General features: G+C 41.4%; 1 protein-coding gene across 1 annotated transcript in view; it reads left to right on the top strand.

Annotated features, from left to right (window-relative positions):
- The window catches only part of LOC104491033 (dermatan-sulfate epimerase-like), a gene marked incomplete at its 3' end in the record, with an annotated part of 17659 nt that extends 2286 nt beyond the window's left edge, over window positions 1-15373 (top strand). The window contains exons 2-4 of the mRNA XM_010133388.1: window positions 9409-9662; window positions 13390-13629; window positions 15166-15373. Of these exons, the coding sequence (XP_010131690.1) occupies window positions 9409-9662; window positions 13390-13629; window positions 15166-15373 (702 nt within the window). The remainder of the gene's footprint in view (window positions 1-9408; window positions 9663-13389; window positions 13630-15165) is intronic.
- Window positions 15374-15947: the final 574 nt, after the last annotated feature.

Here is a 15947-nt window from a genome sequence, read left to right as displayed (position 1 = left end):
ACTCTTTCTTAACTTGCTTTGGATAGTGTAAACACATAGTTACATGGCCATCTGTTTTAATGGAATAAGAAAGAGGAGCAAGTAGTATGCTGAGTAGTGGAACATACTTGTGTCTGTCTCTCTGTTTCCTACATTTCACTTAGTGTCTCAACAACCTCATTTCAGTTGCTTCTGCCCTGTGCTTCTTGCCCTGGATTAATTGTCACTTAGTGTCTCAACAACCTCATTTCAGTTGCGTCTGTCCTGTGCTTCTTGCCCTGGATTAATTGTGGTTGCTCTGTCCCTTGCCATAATGGTCTCCTTTGTCCCAGCTGATCAGATACCAATCGGAACTGAGCTGATATCCTATTTCCACTTGGCTTTGATGATATTTACCTGCCCCAAACTACTCTCTAAAGCAAGTATCTTGCATCACCTCAGTGAAAGAGAAGCCGTGCTTTTCCCATCTTTCCCTTCTGAGGGAGACATGTCATTCAGCAGTCAGTCAAGATTCTCCGCTCCGCAAAAGAAGCGGGTGCAATGTGCTTCCTGGGGCAAGTACAGAAGGAGGAAATCAGAAACATATACAATAGGGCTGGGGTGAGCTGCTCTTTGTATAACCTCCAGTTACACGAAGTTCAGTTAGGTCTGCAGCTTCAGAAGCTGAAGGAGTGGACAGAAGATTATGTAAAACTCACTATTATGTAAAACATGCTATTGCACACAGTTCTCCACTTGGGGTAAGACTAGGAGAACAAGCCTGGCAAATAAGAGAGTTGTGGCCTATGTGCTACCAGCAGGCAGCTAGATATTATGTACATGAACTATTCTGGCAATGTCACAGTATGTAATTAAAAAAAAAAAGGTTGTCCAGTCTATTTAGGCATGTTTAGTTTCCCACAGACTTTGGGGAAAGTATCACCTCTGGGTGGTACACGACAAATGTTATCCTTATTAAGTGATTTGAGAACACGTGTTCTCATCAGGAGGGTGGAAAGAAGGAGCAGTTCTGATGTTGCTCAAGTTTAGAACCTCGAATGTTAGGAGACTCGCCTGCCAAAGCTCTTTATGTCATCAGTAAAGAGGACTTGTTCTCTTCCTAGACTTCCTTTATAGTGTAGGTGCCTCGACTGACATGTAAATTGCTCAAAAAAAATTATCCCTGGTGGATTCATCAGTGTGCACTGTGAAGTTAAATGTAGTGGGCATAGAGAGTCCTTGTTGGCACCTTCATGCTTTTAACGATATAGTCTGGATTTCTTTTGACTTCTGCTGACACGGCATTGACTCTAAAATAACTTTTGAACTTAAACCAAAAAATCCAACTGGATGAGTTTCCTCTAATTTTTGTGGTGACATTAAATAAAATTTAAGCTTTACCAGAAAGCAAAAGTGTATTGTGGTACTATGTGCAGTATTTGAATAAAATACAGTTCTAAATGTCACTGGTTATTTGTCCCATAGTGCCGGGAGATTGAGGAGACTGACATTTCAAAGTTCGTCTTTATCAAGAATCCTCAACAGTCCAAATACGGTTCACTATCTCAGGATACAGTTATGAGAAGGCCAACCCGTAATTGATACATGCATGGAAGGGGCGCGTAATTAAGCACTTTTGTCCTTTCTCATCTCTTACAGTAGTCATTTTATATCACATAATCAAGTACACCCTTAACCGAGTTCTCATCCCGTAGGCTGACAGAGCTTGAGCTGTTTGTCATAACAAGGGATGTTGATAGGTATGCTGCTCGTAATAGAGCATCTGTTAATTGCCACATCCTGGAGTAGGTTTACATGTGAGAATAAACAAATGGGCAATGGCTAATAGCTAACTATAACAATCACCCAAAATAATATGGGAACGGGGAAACGTAGTGCATTAGTATTTCAGTAAGAATAGATGTGCTTTGATGGTTTTGCCTGTGAAAATGAAAAGCTGGTGTAAACTAACTCACTGGGTTTTCCTGGGATTTGGTATCTAGATGCTGTCTAAAATCTCAGGGAAAATTTGTCCTTAGATTTAAGTTGTATTATCTTAGTTTACAGAGAACAGAGGATATAGATGTGTTTTCTGGCATTTAATCTCGGATTGGCCCCTAGAGCACTCCCCACCAGAAGCGCATTTTTGGCTGAGGGGATCTGTACTCATGATCCTTTCCATATGCTGCCTCGGCCTGCTCCTGCACTGAGCAGAGTGACGTAATCAGAGTCACACGTCGTATAGAAATAAAAGTCCAGTCAAATTCTGTGCTTTGGACAAGGCTGCGAAAAACTTTTTCTTTACTAGGGCTGCCTTATAAACAAATGCCTCAGAAGTTCTCAAATTCTGCACCTTTCCTACAGCAGGAGCAAGGTCCCCATTCACAATTGCCAGGCAAGAGATTTCTGTACTCTCTTTTGGGTGGGGGTGTGTGTTTGCACATAGTTGACGCACCGTTTTTGAAGGGAAATACGTTACCAATGTGCAGTGAGGTGTGGGATTTGACAGCAAGCCTGACTCTGTGGGTTTCAGAGGAGAGATAATGACTGTCGACCATGTGCAAACATTCCAAGGAAACAGCAGCAAGGAAAGAGAAGCTAATGAGAGGCTTCAGCACAGCGAATCTGTGACTTTATTAACCAGCAATTCTATAGCCTTCTGTTAGTGCCTGTAATTAAAAGTATTGGAGCATGCAATAGGACTGTTGCTGTTAGCATCCAGACAGTGCTCGGTGTAGGACAACACGAATCATAGAAATAAATAAACATGTAGATATACATATAAGCAAAATAAATTCACATGTGCCAAGTTGAAATGCAGTGAGTCTCTGCTGACACCACGGATGCAGAACATCTGTTTGACTCCCAGTAATCGAACAGCAGTCATAGTCAAAGAAAACTTAGGAGGGTGTTACAAGGCTGCAGCATAGAAGTTAGTTAGTATAAAAGAAGCTTGGGGGATGCTGAGGTCGTCTTCTACAGAGAGGAAGAAAAAGAGGAGGAAGAGTAGGAGGGTGAATTTGGTATCTGGAATGTATGTTATGTTAGCATATGCTGGTTTTATCTTTCTCATATGTGGCATTTAAAAATAGAAACTGTGCACGACTGAAATTAAATGGCTCGCAGGATTTTGAGGATATTCTTCTTTAATACCTTCTTTTTTTTAACTGATAGGATCCCTAGGAGATATTTCTGTGGTAGCTACAGGGAGCTCACTTTTTGGCTCGCCTGGTGTAAAAATTTGCTACAACATGAGCTAGAGGTAATTGCTAAGATAATAACATGACTAAATTTCTGCGTCTGCTTCATACAGCACTCAGAACCAGTAAAACAGATTCAGTTCTTGCTTATTAATACGTCAGCACGGAAGGATCATGAGTGATGCTAAGAGCCAGACGAGTGTGAAAAGGCTTCTCTTGTGATCAAAGCCAAAACCAAAAGAGGATCTGAAAGAGGCTTTAGAAGCAACCGAATGATGATACAAACCTATGGGGAAACAGAGAGAAGGGAGGACAGAAAGTAGTGAAGGTTTCCAAAGGAGTAAAATTAGTTGGCTTCTCAACCCGACTCAACTTTTATAGTAAGCAAGCTCTCAAAACTTCTGAAAAATGTTGTGTGTGTGTTGCCTTTTTTTCTTTCCCTGTACTTTCCCTGTTACCCTTCACATTTAACCACTCCTTTGCCTGTCTTCCTGTGAGCTGAGCTACAGTGAACGCCAGCGCGTCAGAGAGGCTGCTGCTGCAGCGCGACCGGTAAAGGGATAGGGGCAAACTTGGCTTGTTTTACCTTAGACTCCGAAAATACAAATCATGGCTTTTTCAAGGGCGTCTTTTATTGTTAACATTTTTGTTGTTGCAAATGACTGAGAACTCTTAAGTTGTGCAGATAATGGGGTTTTTGTTTTGGCAGCCAACCACAAAAATGTGGGAAGTGTGAAAACTGAGAGGTTGTTTTGGATGAAACAGATTTTTTTCAAGGATTTTTCTTTTTTCTTTCCAAAACAAAATCTGAAAGATGTTGTTCCATTAGCGAGGAAAATATGCCATTTGAGCACAAGAAAACGCTTTGTTTTGGAGGCTTTATAAGAAAAATACTGAAAATTGAGTCTAGTTTATAAAATAAATGTTGGTGGTCTCATTCCCCTTGGCAGGTATACTCCCTCTTGGTATGTGTGCTCCCTCTGGCCACGGAAGGATATTTCTCTCCTTTGCCTGACAGGAGGTTTAGAGCTGTATCTCCTTCCCCCAGAAGTGGGTCAGAGCCATAACAAGGGTCTGTGGAGTGCCAGGGCATTGCCGTTGCCGTTGATTGTACGATCATGCAATCGATCTCTGGATCAAGCAGACAGTGGCCCCGTTACATGCCGCGTTTTCATCCACACTTGAGATTTAATGTGCATTAAACTCAAGCATGCTGTTAGCCCGCTACCGTGTCTAAGATAAGATTGCATCAAAACGGTAGAGGGCTGCCCTTGAACTCATCTTCGCCTCTAGAAGGTGTGAGCCCTTAGAAAAGAGCCCTCACTCGTATCCTGTCTGTCCACCTGGTGAGAATGAGAGGTTTGGTACTGAGGAGAGAGTCCTGATACGCTTCCTTCAGTCATTAGCCTAATCTGCCCTCAACCTCCAGGAGTTATTCTGCGGTAAATTGTCGTGGGAAAGTTTGGAGCATTAAACATCGGGATGTGGATTACTTGTGTAATATATGTGTCAGGATGTGCTTAATGCTTCATTTTGCATGCAGTGATGCCGTATTATTTATTGACATAGAGGCTAGGGATCAGATCTCACACTGACTGAAAGGGTGGCCTGTTTCTTGAGTTACAGAGGGTTGTTTTCCTGTTTACTTCGGTTTGTTTTCAGGAACTCTAAGCAAAGTGAAGGAAAGGCGATTCTAAACACCTCACCAACCACGATCAGGGAATTCACTTAAACAGGAGAGTTTGATTTAAATCCTGCCTTGAATTGGGCAGACAGTGGTTTTTCCCTCTTGGCTTGTATTTCTTACAGAAATACCAGTACTTCTGGTTTCAGTAAAAAGTAGTTATTAGTAGAGAGAAATGAGGGGAAAGCACAGAAAACTGTTTTTACTGGGAGAAGAGCATTAGTAGCATTAGGAATGTTGTCAAGAAATGGAGAGGTTGTGGTAATCTTACCATAATTTTTCTTGTTGATTTTGTTGTTGTTGATACTGATTTTTACTTCCCATACAAAATTTTGCATGATTGGTGTATTTATTTAGAGCACGGAATCACACGGAGTGAAGGTGCTATGTACAGTCTGAGCCTTGGACAGCGCAGTGCTTGCATGATGGTTCTTGACATCACAAATCGATGAGCGAAGAACTGGGTCTTAACCTCCCCTTCGGATTCATTGTTCACTGTAGAAGGTGGCACGTCTAAACAAGAACTGTGCCGCGCGGTGCTGAAATTCTCAACACATGTAGGAAAACCACGCTACCTGTTCATAATACCGACATTATCCACGGTCCCGTTATTTCTCCAGTTTCTGCATGGAGGATTTCTGCCAAACTCTAAATGTTTAAAATAAGGGAGCAAAAATATTTTATGTGACACAGATGAAGAGAACTTAAAAGAAAACACCGGGCACGTGTTTGTCCTGTGCCATTCATAGCATTTGTCCAGACAGCAGCTCTTTGTGCAGAACGTTGCATATGGCTGTGGTTGTTTATGGAGTTTGATCATCAGCCCTTTTTGCTTTTTTTTCTCATTTATAAACCTGCTGAAGTTTCCAGGTAGGCACCTCTTCCAAATAGAGGTCTAGGTATATTAAAATATTTTAATAATACTTTTTTTGTACTATCTGTAGGTTAAACCATGCATTTATGGTTTAGCTGTTATTATAGAGTTTTTGGAGCAGTTGCCTTTGCTGAAAGTGCTTGTGCTTGCAGCTAAGTAGTTGCTGAGGAGTCCATTATAGATATTTTAATTGACTTTGGATTCTCTTTTTGTAACATCTGATACCTTTAAAAGACCAAACTGGCTAATGCTGCATTGAGGTGAAGGTTAATTGCTGTCTTCAGACACAGTGAGTTGCTCAGCTGAGGTTCACACTATCTGATAAGCTTTCCTCCGGAGAGGCTTAGAAAATAGCTGTTTTCCGGTGTAAAGCATTGGCATTCTTTGCCTGTCTTTATTTGTATTAACACACACAACTTTTCTTTCCTATTTCAGAGCACAGTAGTTAATAGATAGCCCTGAAAACTCTTTTTCACACAGTATGTTCAGTGCAGGCCTATGGCACCGTGCTTTCCCACGGCTTATCAGCCAGGCTGTTTACCAAATGGGACAGTGGAGATCCATTTGAAAAATGAGAGTGTGATCTAGATAGAAAAAGCGTTTGATGCTTGCTACTTTATCATACTTCCCCATTGTTGGGTGTACATCACTTGGTTCCACTGAAACCCCGTTAATCGGTGCACTGATTCATATCAGCTGAGGAGTTACTACTTCAAGAGAGTCTCATTTTAAGAACAGGTGTTGACTGTGGGTTTGTATGTTTAGAAATAAGGGTCTCTAAAGCACCTTCTTTGTTTTCCCTATTACTTGTGAGCATCTCCTCTGTTAAATGCTGTACAAGACTTCCTACAGAGAATTGCAATTTAAGGGAAGCTGTGACAAAATTGCTGTGTCTCACCTGAGGGGGTACCCGTGCCGGTATGGAGGTGTAGAATGCCTGACGTAAAGCTTTCTATGCTGAAGGTATGTGTGTGTGTGGGGGGGGGTGTTATTTTCTGAAGAAAACAACAACCTAAATGCCATTATAACTGATCAATTTAACCCCTCCCATGTAGCAGAGTGCTTTCTGTAGTATCAGAAGTGGTGGCACAGAGCTTTTATAGTGTAGAATTTGATGCAGTATCCCCTTCAAAACCAAACATAAAGCTGGCATACCTCTTAATAATGAAAATGACAATAAAGCAGTTCCACTGTCAAATCCCATTTAAGCAGAAGTCAGGTAAAGATCGTTAAAGAGCTTTAAGCACATTCTAATTAGCAATTTGTATGTTGTTACAGGGATGCTGAACTTTGAATTAAATGTTTTAAATGAACTCGTGGGTCTTTTCTTCCCCCTAATGTATAGCGTAGCCTCCGTCACTTTGTAATTGTTCAGGCAGAGGCCTTTAAAGTGGAATCTCCTGTAACCATTGGAACTCCGATTTCCGAATGTGCAAAGGTTTGGTGAAAAGCAAAACTAAAAATACTTTGGAAATTTGGGTTCGTGATTTATCTGGTCAAAGGTATGTTGATGACTCAGAGGATTTCTGACAGCAATCATGGTTCCAGGGTGTTGCATATAATTGGTGTAGAATGCAACTTCACTTTTATGTGGAGGACTAACAACATTTTAAGAGGTTTTTCAATGATAAGGAAAGGGGAAAAGGCAGAAAAAGAGATGCAGAGAATTGAGATTGACAAGTTAACTCAGATTTTTCACAGTCTAAATAAATCTGGAGAGTCCGAAGAGTTTGCCTGCCCACTTCAGCTACATTTTCTTCCAGTTTATCTGGAAATACAGAAGGAATGGGCATCTAGGAAAAGCATGTAAATGTTTTGGCTTACAGGTTTGTAATTTTTTGCACAACAATGAAGTGAGAACATGAATAAGAAATTTGACTGTACCTGGCTGGAAGACTTCATTGATAAGTTCAGAGTTTGAACCAGGAAAAACACAACAGAGAAGTGTTCCTGACAGTGCCCACAGAGAATGGCATGTGGATGTGGAGAAGACGAGTAGTAAATTTCTAGAACTTCTTTTCCTAATGCTTTGACAGTTATTCGTTACTGCAGTTAGAGCTGATTGTCTTAATATTGTTCACAACCATTTTCTGTCAGTGCCTGTCCGTTAACCAAGAAACAAAATTGTGCAATCACACACAGTAATCCAGTCCGATAAAACCCTGGTTTAGAAGGTCAAATCCTGCTGCTCAGTGCTGAGTGCATTCATGTATTTAGTTTAAAATCTGTGAGACAAAGATTTCACGTTTAAAAAGGGAAAATGAATGTATAACCTCCCTCAGCAAAAGACGGGATTTAAGCTGAGAGAAGGTCCACACTTAAAAACTGTTGGAAATGCACGGTGCCTACAGAGGCTTTCCTTACCCACAGGTGTGGCCGTGCCAAGTTCACTCGAGTTCTCTCAATGATGTTAGATATACCGAAATAAAAATAAAGGTCGTTTTCCTCACTCGTACACATTGCGGTTTACCAGCTGCAGTGCCCCAGGCTGATGGTCATCACTTCTGTGTGGTTTATTCATGGATTTTGAACGCGAATAAATACTCCTAGCGCAGAATGAGGATTTCTTTTAAATCTTGCTCTTTTGGTATATTTTCTCTTTTGCTTGTTCTGCCTCCTGATTACATGAATTAAGATAAAATCATATTTGTATAGTCATAGAATAGTTGAAGCTGAAGGTGCACATCTTCAAGGGCACAACAGAGTTTCCACTGAGTGCAGCAGGACACTCTCTCATCTCAGCAATTTAAAACTGATTTCTGTAATAAAAAAAATACATCACAAAGAAAGTGAAAGAAGAAAACAACCGTGAAAACAAGGGATGACTGTTCAGTTATTCAAAGATATTTTACTGTGCATTCCTTCACATTTCATTTTTCTAGAGCCGCGGCCTGATGGTACTGCAAAACTGAAGTTTTTCATACACGGTATATGCTTGATTTAAAAGAAATGTTCATTCTACGCTACCTCCACCTCCGTTATTAATTTTCTTGGTACAAATTGACTATTGTGCTAGGTTCACTGTAATCAGTGGATACAAACAGGTGGTTCCTAGAAAATAATTTGAGTAGTGGCATCAATTTACCTCTATTGCATGTTAACCACTGGGAGGGTTTTAATGCTACTAAGTATGTTAATTTCAACTGAAAGCAAATTTCATCATCTCTGCTTCTATCCTGGAATGCACTTGGGAAATGAAGAAACAGCGTAGTGAGTTATTTTAATATACTTGCTTTAAAGACAACTTCAGCCTCATGGGCATCATTCAGCAATTTGTCAACATTTGGCTCCACTGGAAAAGAAAAAGGTTGTTTTTTTATAGAAGACTAAACCATAGAATATTACTTTCTCACTAAAATGATGTGAATCTTTCTTCAGATAGATAGATTTGTTTCTGTATAATCAATATTCTGTATGTTTCTCCTAGCAAAACCCAGAATGTTGCAAGCACTGTTTTAAAGTTTAACAACCTAATCTTTCTCATAAAATTAATGAGCTTTGAAGGTTAACGTTGTCCATGCTTAGGAAAGAAAAAAATAGTCTGAGAGACTTGGTAAGTAGCTTACAAGTGTGTTAAAATTCAACGTGAATTACCTAGCTTCAGCGACATTGTCATACGCACCTCACAGTACAGTAAAGAAGAAAAATAAGTAGATGACGCTCAATTAATTGGCATCTTTCTTTATTGACAGGCTCGTGAAGGATGCCCCATGGGATGAGGTCCCTCTTGCTCACTCCTTAGTTGGTTTTGCCACTGCCTATGACTTCTTGTACAGTTATCTCAGCAAGACTCAACAGGAGAGATTTCTTGAGGTAATTGCCAACGCCTCAGGATATATGTATGAAGCATCATACAGACGTGGATGGGGCTTCCAGTACCTCCACAACCACCAGCCCACCAACTGTGTGGCCCTGCTGGCTGGAAGCCTGGTTCTGATGAATCAAGGTATGTGCTAAACCGCAGGAACGTTTCTCTGGTGTATCATCAGCTCAATCAGCCATTTACGCAACAAGGTTCAGGCACTGTTAGAAATGCTTCTGAGACTACAGCAGCGTTGGGTTTGCTCTTTTGACATGTAGAAAAATTTAATTTACTGAGTAGAACAAAAGTCTGTGGGCAGATGTACAAGGTACAGGACATATGTGTGTATACGGTTATCTAAGTGATTCTGAAATTCTTACCTCACTGTTTCTAAGAACTAAAAAGCCCCTTGTGTCCCCTAGTGTATCCAGTCCAGATTTAGAGACAGGGTCTTTCAGGGTAGCTGGTGAGTAAAGAGTGATGTGTGAGGTCTCCTTACACCACGCATGAAGGTCAGCAGTCAGAAACACTCTCTGCTCCGAGCTGAGAGCAGGACAACAGGATAACCTTGAGTGTCATCCAAGGCTTCCGTCCTGTCTCCGTGAGAGAGCTGCAAAGGTGTAACTTTATCCACCCAAAGGCCACAGCTTGGCACCATTTTTTCCAGCATCCTTTTCCATGGAGATAAGCAGAGCTTTACCTTTTTCCCTCTGAACTGTGCCCTTGCACCTCAGATCTTTACTCCAAGAGGTGGCTGTGCAGGGTGTCATCTCCTTCTTTGCTTCACGGACTTAAACCTGTCTTGCCAATTCCCAGGTGAATAACCACACTAGTTGCTTTTGGCTGCTCTGCCTGGGGGTCCTCCCTCTCCTCCTGTCCAAGTGATACATGCAAATGACGGAATCAGAGGGAAAGAACAGATAAGCAATCCTCATTTTAAACCCCAGTAGTACTTTGGCTGAGAGGTGGAAGTCACGGAGCCAGCTCCCGCTTTTGTCAGAATGCGTCAGTATTTTATGAAGTGATTATTTAGTACGTGCTGCAAGTATTTTGAAAACACGGTCCTCAATGGAACCACGTACATGCTGCAAAGTCAAGAAGAAATCTAGTTTCTGGATGCTGATGGTATTGCCAAGCTGTTCAGCCCTGCTAAGCAAGGGCACATCTGCACACCACTGGAGCTTTCAGATGCCCAAAGAAGTGTGGCACCTACTGTGTTTGGGGGGTCATCTTTTTGTTACGTGTTCGTCAAACAAGTGCATTCGCTGATGTGCATGTGCTGAAAAGCAGCAAGAGTTATGTGTGGAAGTTACTCCCTTTCCTCCTATCTTGCCTTCCCCAAATTGCCTTCAAGACCATGTTTATTCAGTGGGCTTAGCTAAATTCCTCCTAATCCCATCCTTCCCCGAGCCTGCGTTGGTGCAGAAAGCTGGCAGTTTGCACGATGACTCTGCTTTTCATTAGAGGACGGACCGTAACTATGCTTTATGCCGAGCAACGGTAACTTCACAAATAGAGTTGGGCAATATGTCCTTCACCGAAGGGTGGGGGTTTTTTGTTTGGTTTTTTTTTTTTTTTTGGAAGGGAAAGAGGGAAAAGAAACGGCTTTGACCCACGTTGGATACAACGGGGTGGGTTTTTTTTTTTTGTTTTTTTTTTTTTTTTTGGAAGGGAAGAAGAGAAAAGAAAAAAAGGAAATTTAGCAGCAGTTGAGCAATTTGAAAATGGTGGTGATATTTCACATGAAAATAGGTCAAAAAGAGACTATGTTTTTAAATGAAAATTCAGTTCTTTTCGATATAGAGCAACTTTATTTTTAAAAATGGAAATTTAAATGACTTTTTTCTGTTGGTCTAAAATTTAAAAAAACATTATGAAAAAATTCTCTTTCCAAGATGAAAGACTTTTTCTGGAGGAGAAAAGAAGTGGGAAGGAGAGAGGGAATGGACATACTCTTCTTCCTGTATCAGATGCATAGCACCTTCCAAAAGGACTGAAGGATGAAACTAATCGAAATGGATTCTAGGCTCACACATGCATTGAAGTATTTGCAGTTAAACATTCAGATATTTGAAAAAGAAACTTCAGTCAGGCCTAATTGACATACATAGTGCTAATTTTAGGTGAGATTTGTTCACCTTGGTTTGTTGTGTAGCCTGGCAGAGTGCTGAGTCTCTTACTTTTTTTCATGCTAATATATTACTCTCCTTTTAGTATACTACAAGTGTAGTTTTATAGCACAGGTATACCCTAAGTAAACAGAACATAGATGTGTTGCAGTGATACATACGCTGTGCTGAACCATGGAAAACGCCATTCCTGCAAGTGCCGTAGTCTAAAGCTTAACCTAAAGGTTATTGTGGCTGTTACACCACAGGTGGAAGCATTTGGGATTTTATTTGGACAGACCACTGAGCTGCCAGCTCCATCAGAGTAATGAAGTAGTGTCAAAATAGCAGTGAGTAACATAAGTGGAAGTAAGCAGTGCCACGTGCCCCTGGTGCTCAGGCCTTCCCCATCACAGTTCTCTCTTCAGTCAGCAGATAAAAATACCATGTTAGATTAAGGCTGTCTGTTTAACATAGACATTGCCATTTTCCTTTTTTCTCTCTGTCAACTGAGCAGGATTTGGCAGCCTCGACTAGTAGGATGTTTGAATTACTCATCACTCTGCTGAGCAGAAATACAGTAATTGTGGCAATGAGATGGAACAATCTCAGTGGCGGGATGGAACGTAGCTCGCGCTGCCTTGGCCTGGTACATGCACGTCATTCAGCAAGCACCACTGTGTGCTGGGGTGTGAGCTGTGCCAGCTGAGCTCTGCTGTACGGTGGAAATAAAACTGGTTATAATCTGTGTCCAGACACTTTGAGCTGGGTAGACTCTCCATAGAAAAGCACAGTCCCATTTAGTCCTACCTCTCCTGCCAGAGAATCCAAAAGAAAATAACAGGAGGCACGTAGTCTTTCCTCTGCTGGGAGCCACATGCTGACTTCTGCAGTGCATAAACACCGTGCTGAGGCTCTCGTCCCTGGGCTCATTCCTTGGTAAAGGCAATAAGCACTGAGAAGGTCTTCTCACAACCTCTTCCCAGCTCTCGATTTGTGTAGAGCGGATCAAAATAGTAAGATCTGTGGAAGTCTTATCTTTAGAAGAGTTGTAACTGCTTAGGGCTTGTACGTGTGGAGGCTGAAATTGAACCTAATTCAAAGGAATATTTTATTCTGAAACAGAGAATCTGCATTGGGAATTAACTGTGCAAAATTTTTCCAAAATAACTTGTATTTGGATAGCCCTTGATGTTGTGCAACAAAACAGAAACATAAGCAGAATGGAGCATGTCTTAAAATCGAGCACGTGTCAGTAGAATATCAGTTAACTGCCGCTCAAACGTAAACTTCTATGCGTTTTTAAACGCCAAGGTCTCCTGACCCTGCTGGTGATCACGCCAGGGAAAAAAGAGGGACTGGAATATTTGCGTTATTGGAGCCCTCTAGTGGGGACCGCAAATCTGTTTCCATAAGGCTTTAATTTGAAATACAATAAATAGTCTTGACGTGGCTCTTCCGTTTTTCCATGTCCTGAATCCATAAAGGGAATTTGCCTTTTAAGACGGAAAGCATAATCCCACATTATTAGCAGAAGGTGCTGGATAGATGTTTCCCTGCTCATGTGACCTTGCTTTGCTGAGTGTAAACACTCTGTTTTATTATTCACCCTAGAACTACAGGGATGCGGCAGTGCTAGGTCGCGTTACAGAGCTCTGTATTGCTGATTCCTTGCTGTAAGGGGTCCCACTGTGGGCGTACGGATGACATAGACGACAATCTATGGTGTTGTACTCAGATTTGCCAACATCTTTTTCTTTCAGGCTACCTTCAGGAAGCTTACTTGTGGACCAAGCAAGTGTTAGCAATCATGGAGAAATCAGTAGTCCTGCTGCGGGAGGTGACGGATGGCTCCCTCTATGAAGGGGTGGCCTACGGCAGCTACACGACCAGATCGCTGTTCCAGTACGTGTTTCTTGTCCAAAGGCACTTTGATATCAATCACTTCAGCCACCCCTGGCTCAAGCAGCACTTTGCATTTATGTACAGGACTGTCCTGCCAGGTAGGTCCTTCAGGTAAATTAAGATGAAGCTTCTAATTCTTAAAGCAGCAGTAAATTTCATACTTGAATAAGGCTATTTTAAAATAATGTACTTGCATCTTTTAAAATAACCTTTTCCTTGGGTTTTACCTTCATCATGCCAAATCTTCGTCTGCGAAGCCAAGCCGTGATGCTGATGACCTTCATCGTCCATCAAAACAGACATCCTTGTTTATCAGTGCTTATTAAAGTCGTCATTTACTAAACACTAGCTTTTAAAACCTATCAAAAGATAGGAATGTTGTTTGGGAAATAAAAGCAATGGTTCAGAATTTGATTTCTGGTTTTCAGAGCTTGAAAGAGACCTGTGACTGGGGTCTTTTCTTTGAAAAATTATGTCCTTCGAGATTCTTACTGATTTTTTCCTTTGCCAAAAAGTCGTCACACTAAAATACTGGGTGAAAGAAATAGAAAATGAGGAAGCCAGGGTGAAAGTATAAAAAAAGTATAGGAAAGTTTTATATGCTCACCAGTTTTCCACAGAACATTGAAATAGATTTTTATGCCATTTTTATTAAAGTACTTTTCATATGGAAAAGGTAATTGCCTCAAATGATAGTTTTCGCTGTGCAGGGGTACGTGAACCATTTTCTTTTTTCCAAGTGAGAGTTAAACAGAAACATCTGATGTCAATAATGGGTCAATTTTCCAAACTTTTTCATATTTCTGTACTTTCACTTGCTCTCTTACAGCGTGTTTTAACGTCTCTGATTCGATGTCCTAGTTGTGACCGAAAGATGGAGATGTACAAAACCAGTTATAAGTTAGTAACGTTGCCGATCCCTTCTAGCTTTCAGAAGAGATTTCGTTTCAGGCAGCCTTGCAAGAGTTTGATGATCGTTTTCTGTTGCCTGTTTGCAGGACAATTTGTTAGGAAGTTACATCATTCAAATTCCTGGTGGAAAAGACAGTGACAGCTTTCTTGGCTATAAGACCCTGAAATCTAGCCGTGTCTGTGAGGGGGGCTGAGCACGGCTTTGGTGTGGCAGCACAGACGTGCAAGGAATGGTGCTGACTCCACGTGAGACCCCGGGCATCTGCTGGGGACAGGTTCCTCAGAGCAAAGGGAGCTCATGAGAGCTGTTTCAGGGTGAAGCTGATTTTTTGTTTTCCACGGGTGAACCTCTGTTTTCTTGCTTTAGACGGTTTGGATTGACATAGGAAAAGTGAAAGCTGTAAGGAGAAAGTTACTTTTGCCAGATCTGAGGGAGGAGAGGAAGTGGATGGGACATTGCTGCTTCTATTTTTTGTAGTACTTTGACTGTCTGTAGCCCACAGCCGCAGAAGAAAGGTGAGTATTCAAGTTAGCTACAGCAGAAGGGAACAGCTCCTGCGTAACCTGTTTATGGCTCATTTACAAGTAGGTCTATAAACATCTGAAAAGGCTGTGTCTGTTTGTGTCTGTCTCTATTGCCTGGCTTCACCGTAGTTTGCTCTACAAACTCCTCTTTTACGTTTATTTGTTCTTTCTTACATGCCTTTTCACTTTTTCCCCAGGGTTTCAGAGAACTGTGGCCATCGCGGATTCCAACTATAACTGGTTCTACGGGCCAGAGAGCCAGCTGGTGTTTCTCGACAAATTTGTCATGCGCAACGGCAGCGGGAACTGGTTGGCAGAGCAGATCAGAAGGAACCGAGTGGTGGAGGGCCCGGGGACACCCTCCAAAGGGCAGAGGTGGTGCACTCTCCACACTGAATTTCTCTGGTATGGAAGAGAATGAGCGGGCTCAAAAGGGACCCGACAGCTGTTTGCTGTTAGTGATAATTCATTACCTTTAGACTTGTAGTGTATAAGCAGGGATGAGGCTGGCCGTGTGCCACCCAGAGAGGCGTTATGCCCAAGAACTGCATCCCTTGGCAGAAATACACAGTATGTGTTGCTACAGGGAACACCTCGCTCTTGTCCTGCACCTGCTTTTGTGTTTTCCTTCCCTTGGCTATTGCCTTTATACCAACAAATAGTTCCAAAAGGACTGAAAATTTGCCGGCATATATTCTTCAGTTTATTTGGTCTGTTCTAATGTTTTTTAATGCTGTTGTGTCCTTTAACAGTTAATTAGGTGAATATTTAAAGCATTGTTTTATTTAAAAGCTCTAAGTAACAATATCAGCTTTGTTTTAAAAGCTAAAATAATGATGGCAGTAAGGCTACTACTAGTTGGTTTTGCACACTTATTTGCAAGTTATGCTTAGAAAAAATATCATATAGATGTCTAGATCCATATTTTCCATGGATCTACCTTTACAGCTCTGCAAACTTGTATGTCAATCTTCTAAAG

The sequence above is a fragment of the Buceros rhinoceros genome, unplaced genomic scaffold (genome assembly GCF_000710305.1).
Source record: "Buceros rhinoceros silvestris isolate BGI_N320 unplaced genomic scaffold, ASM71030v1 scaffold17413, whole genome shotgun sequence".
Taxonomy (NCBI): domain Eukaryota; kingdom Metazoa; phylum Chordata; class Aves; order Bucerotiformes; family Bucerotidae; genus Buceros; species Buceros rhinoceros.
This window is presented reverse-complemented; position numbering and strand designations above follow the sequence as displayed.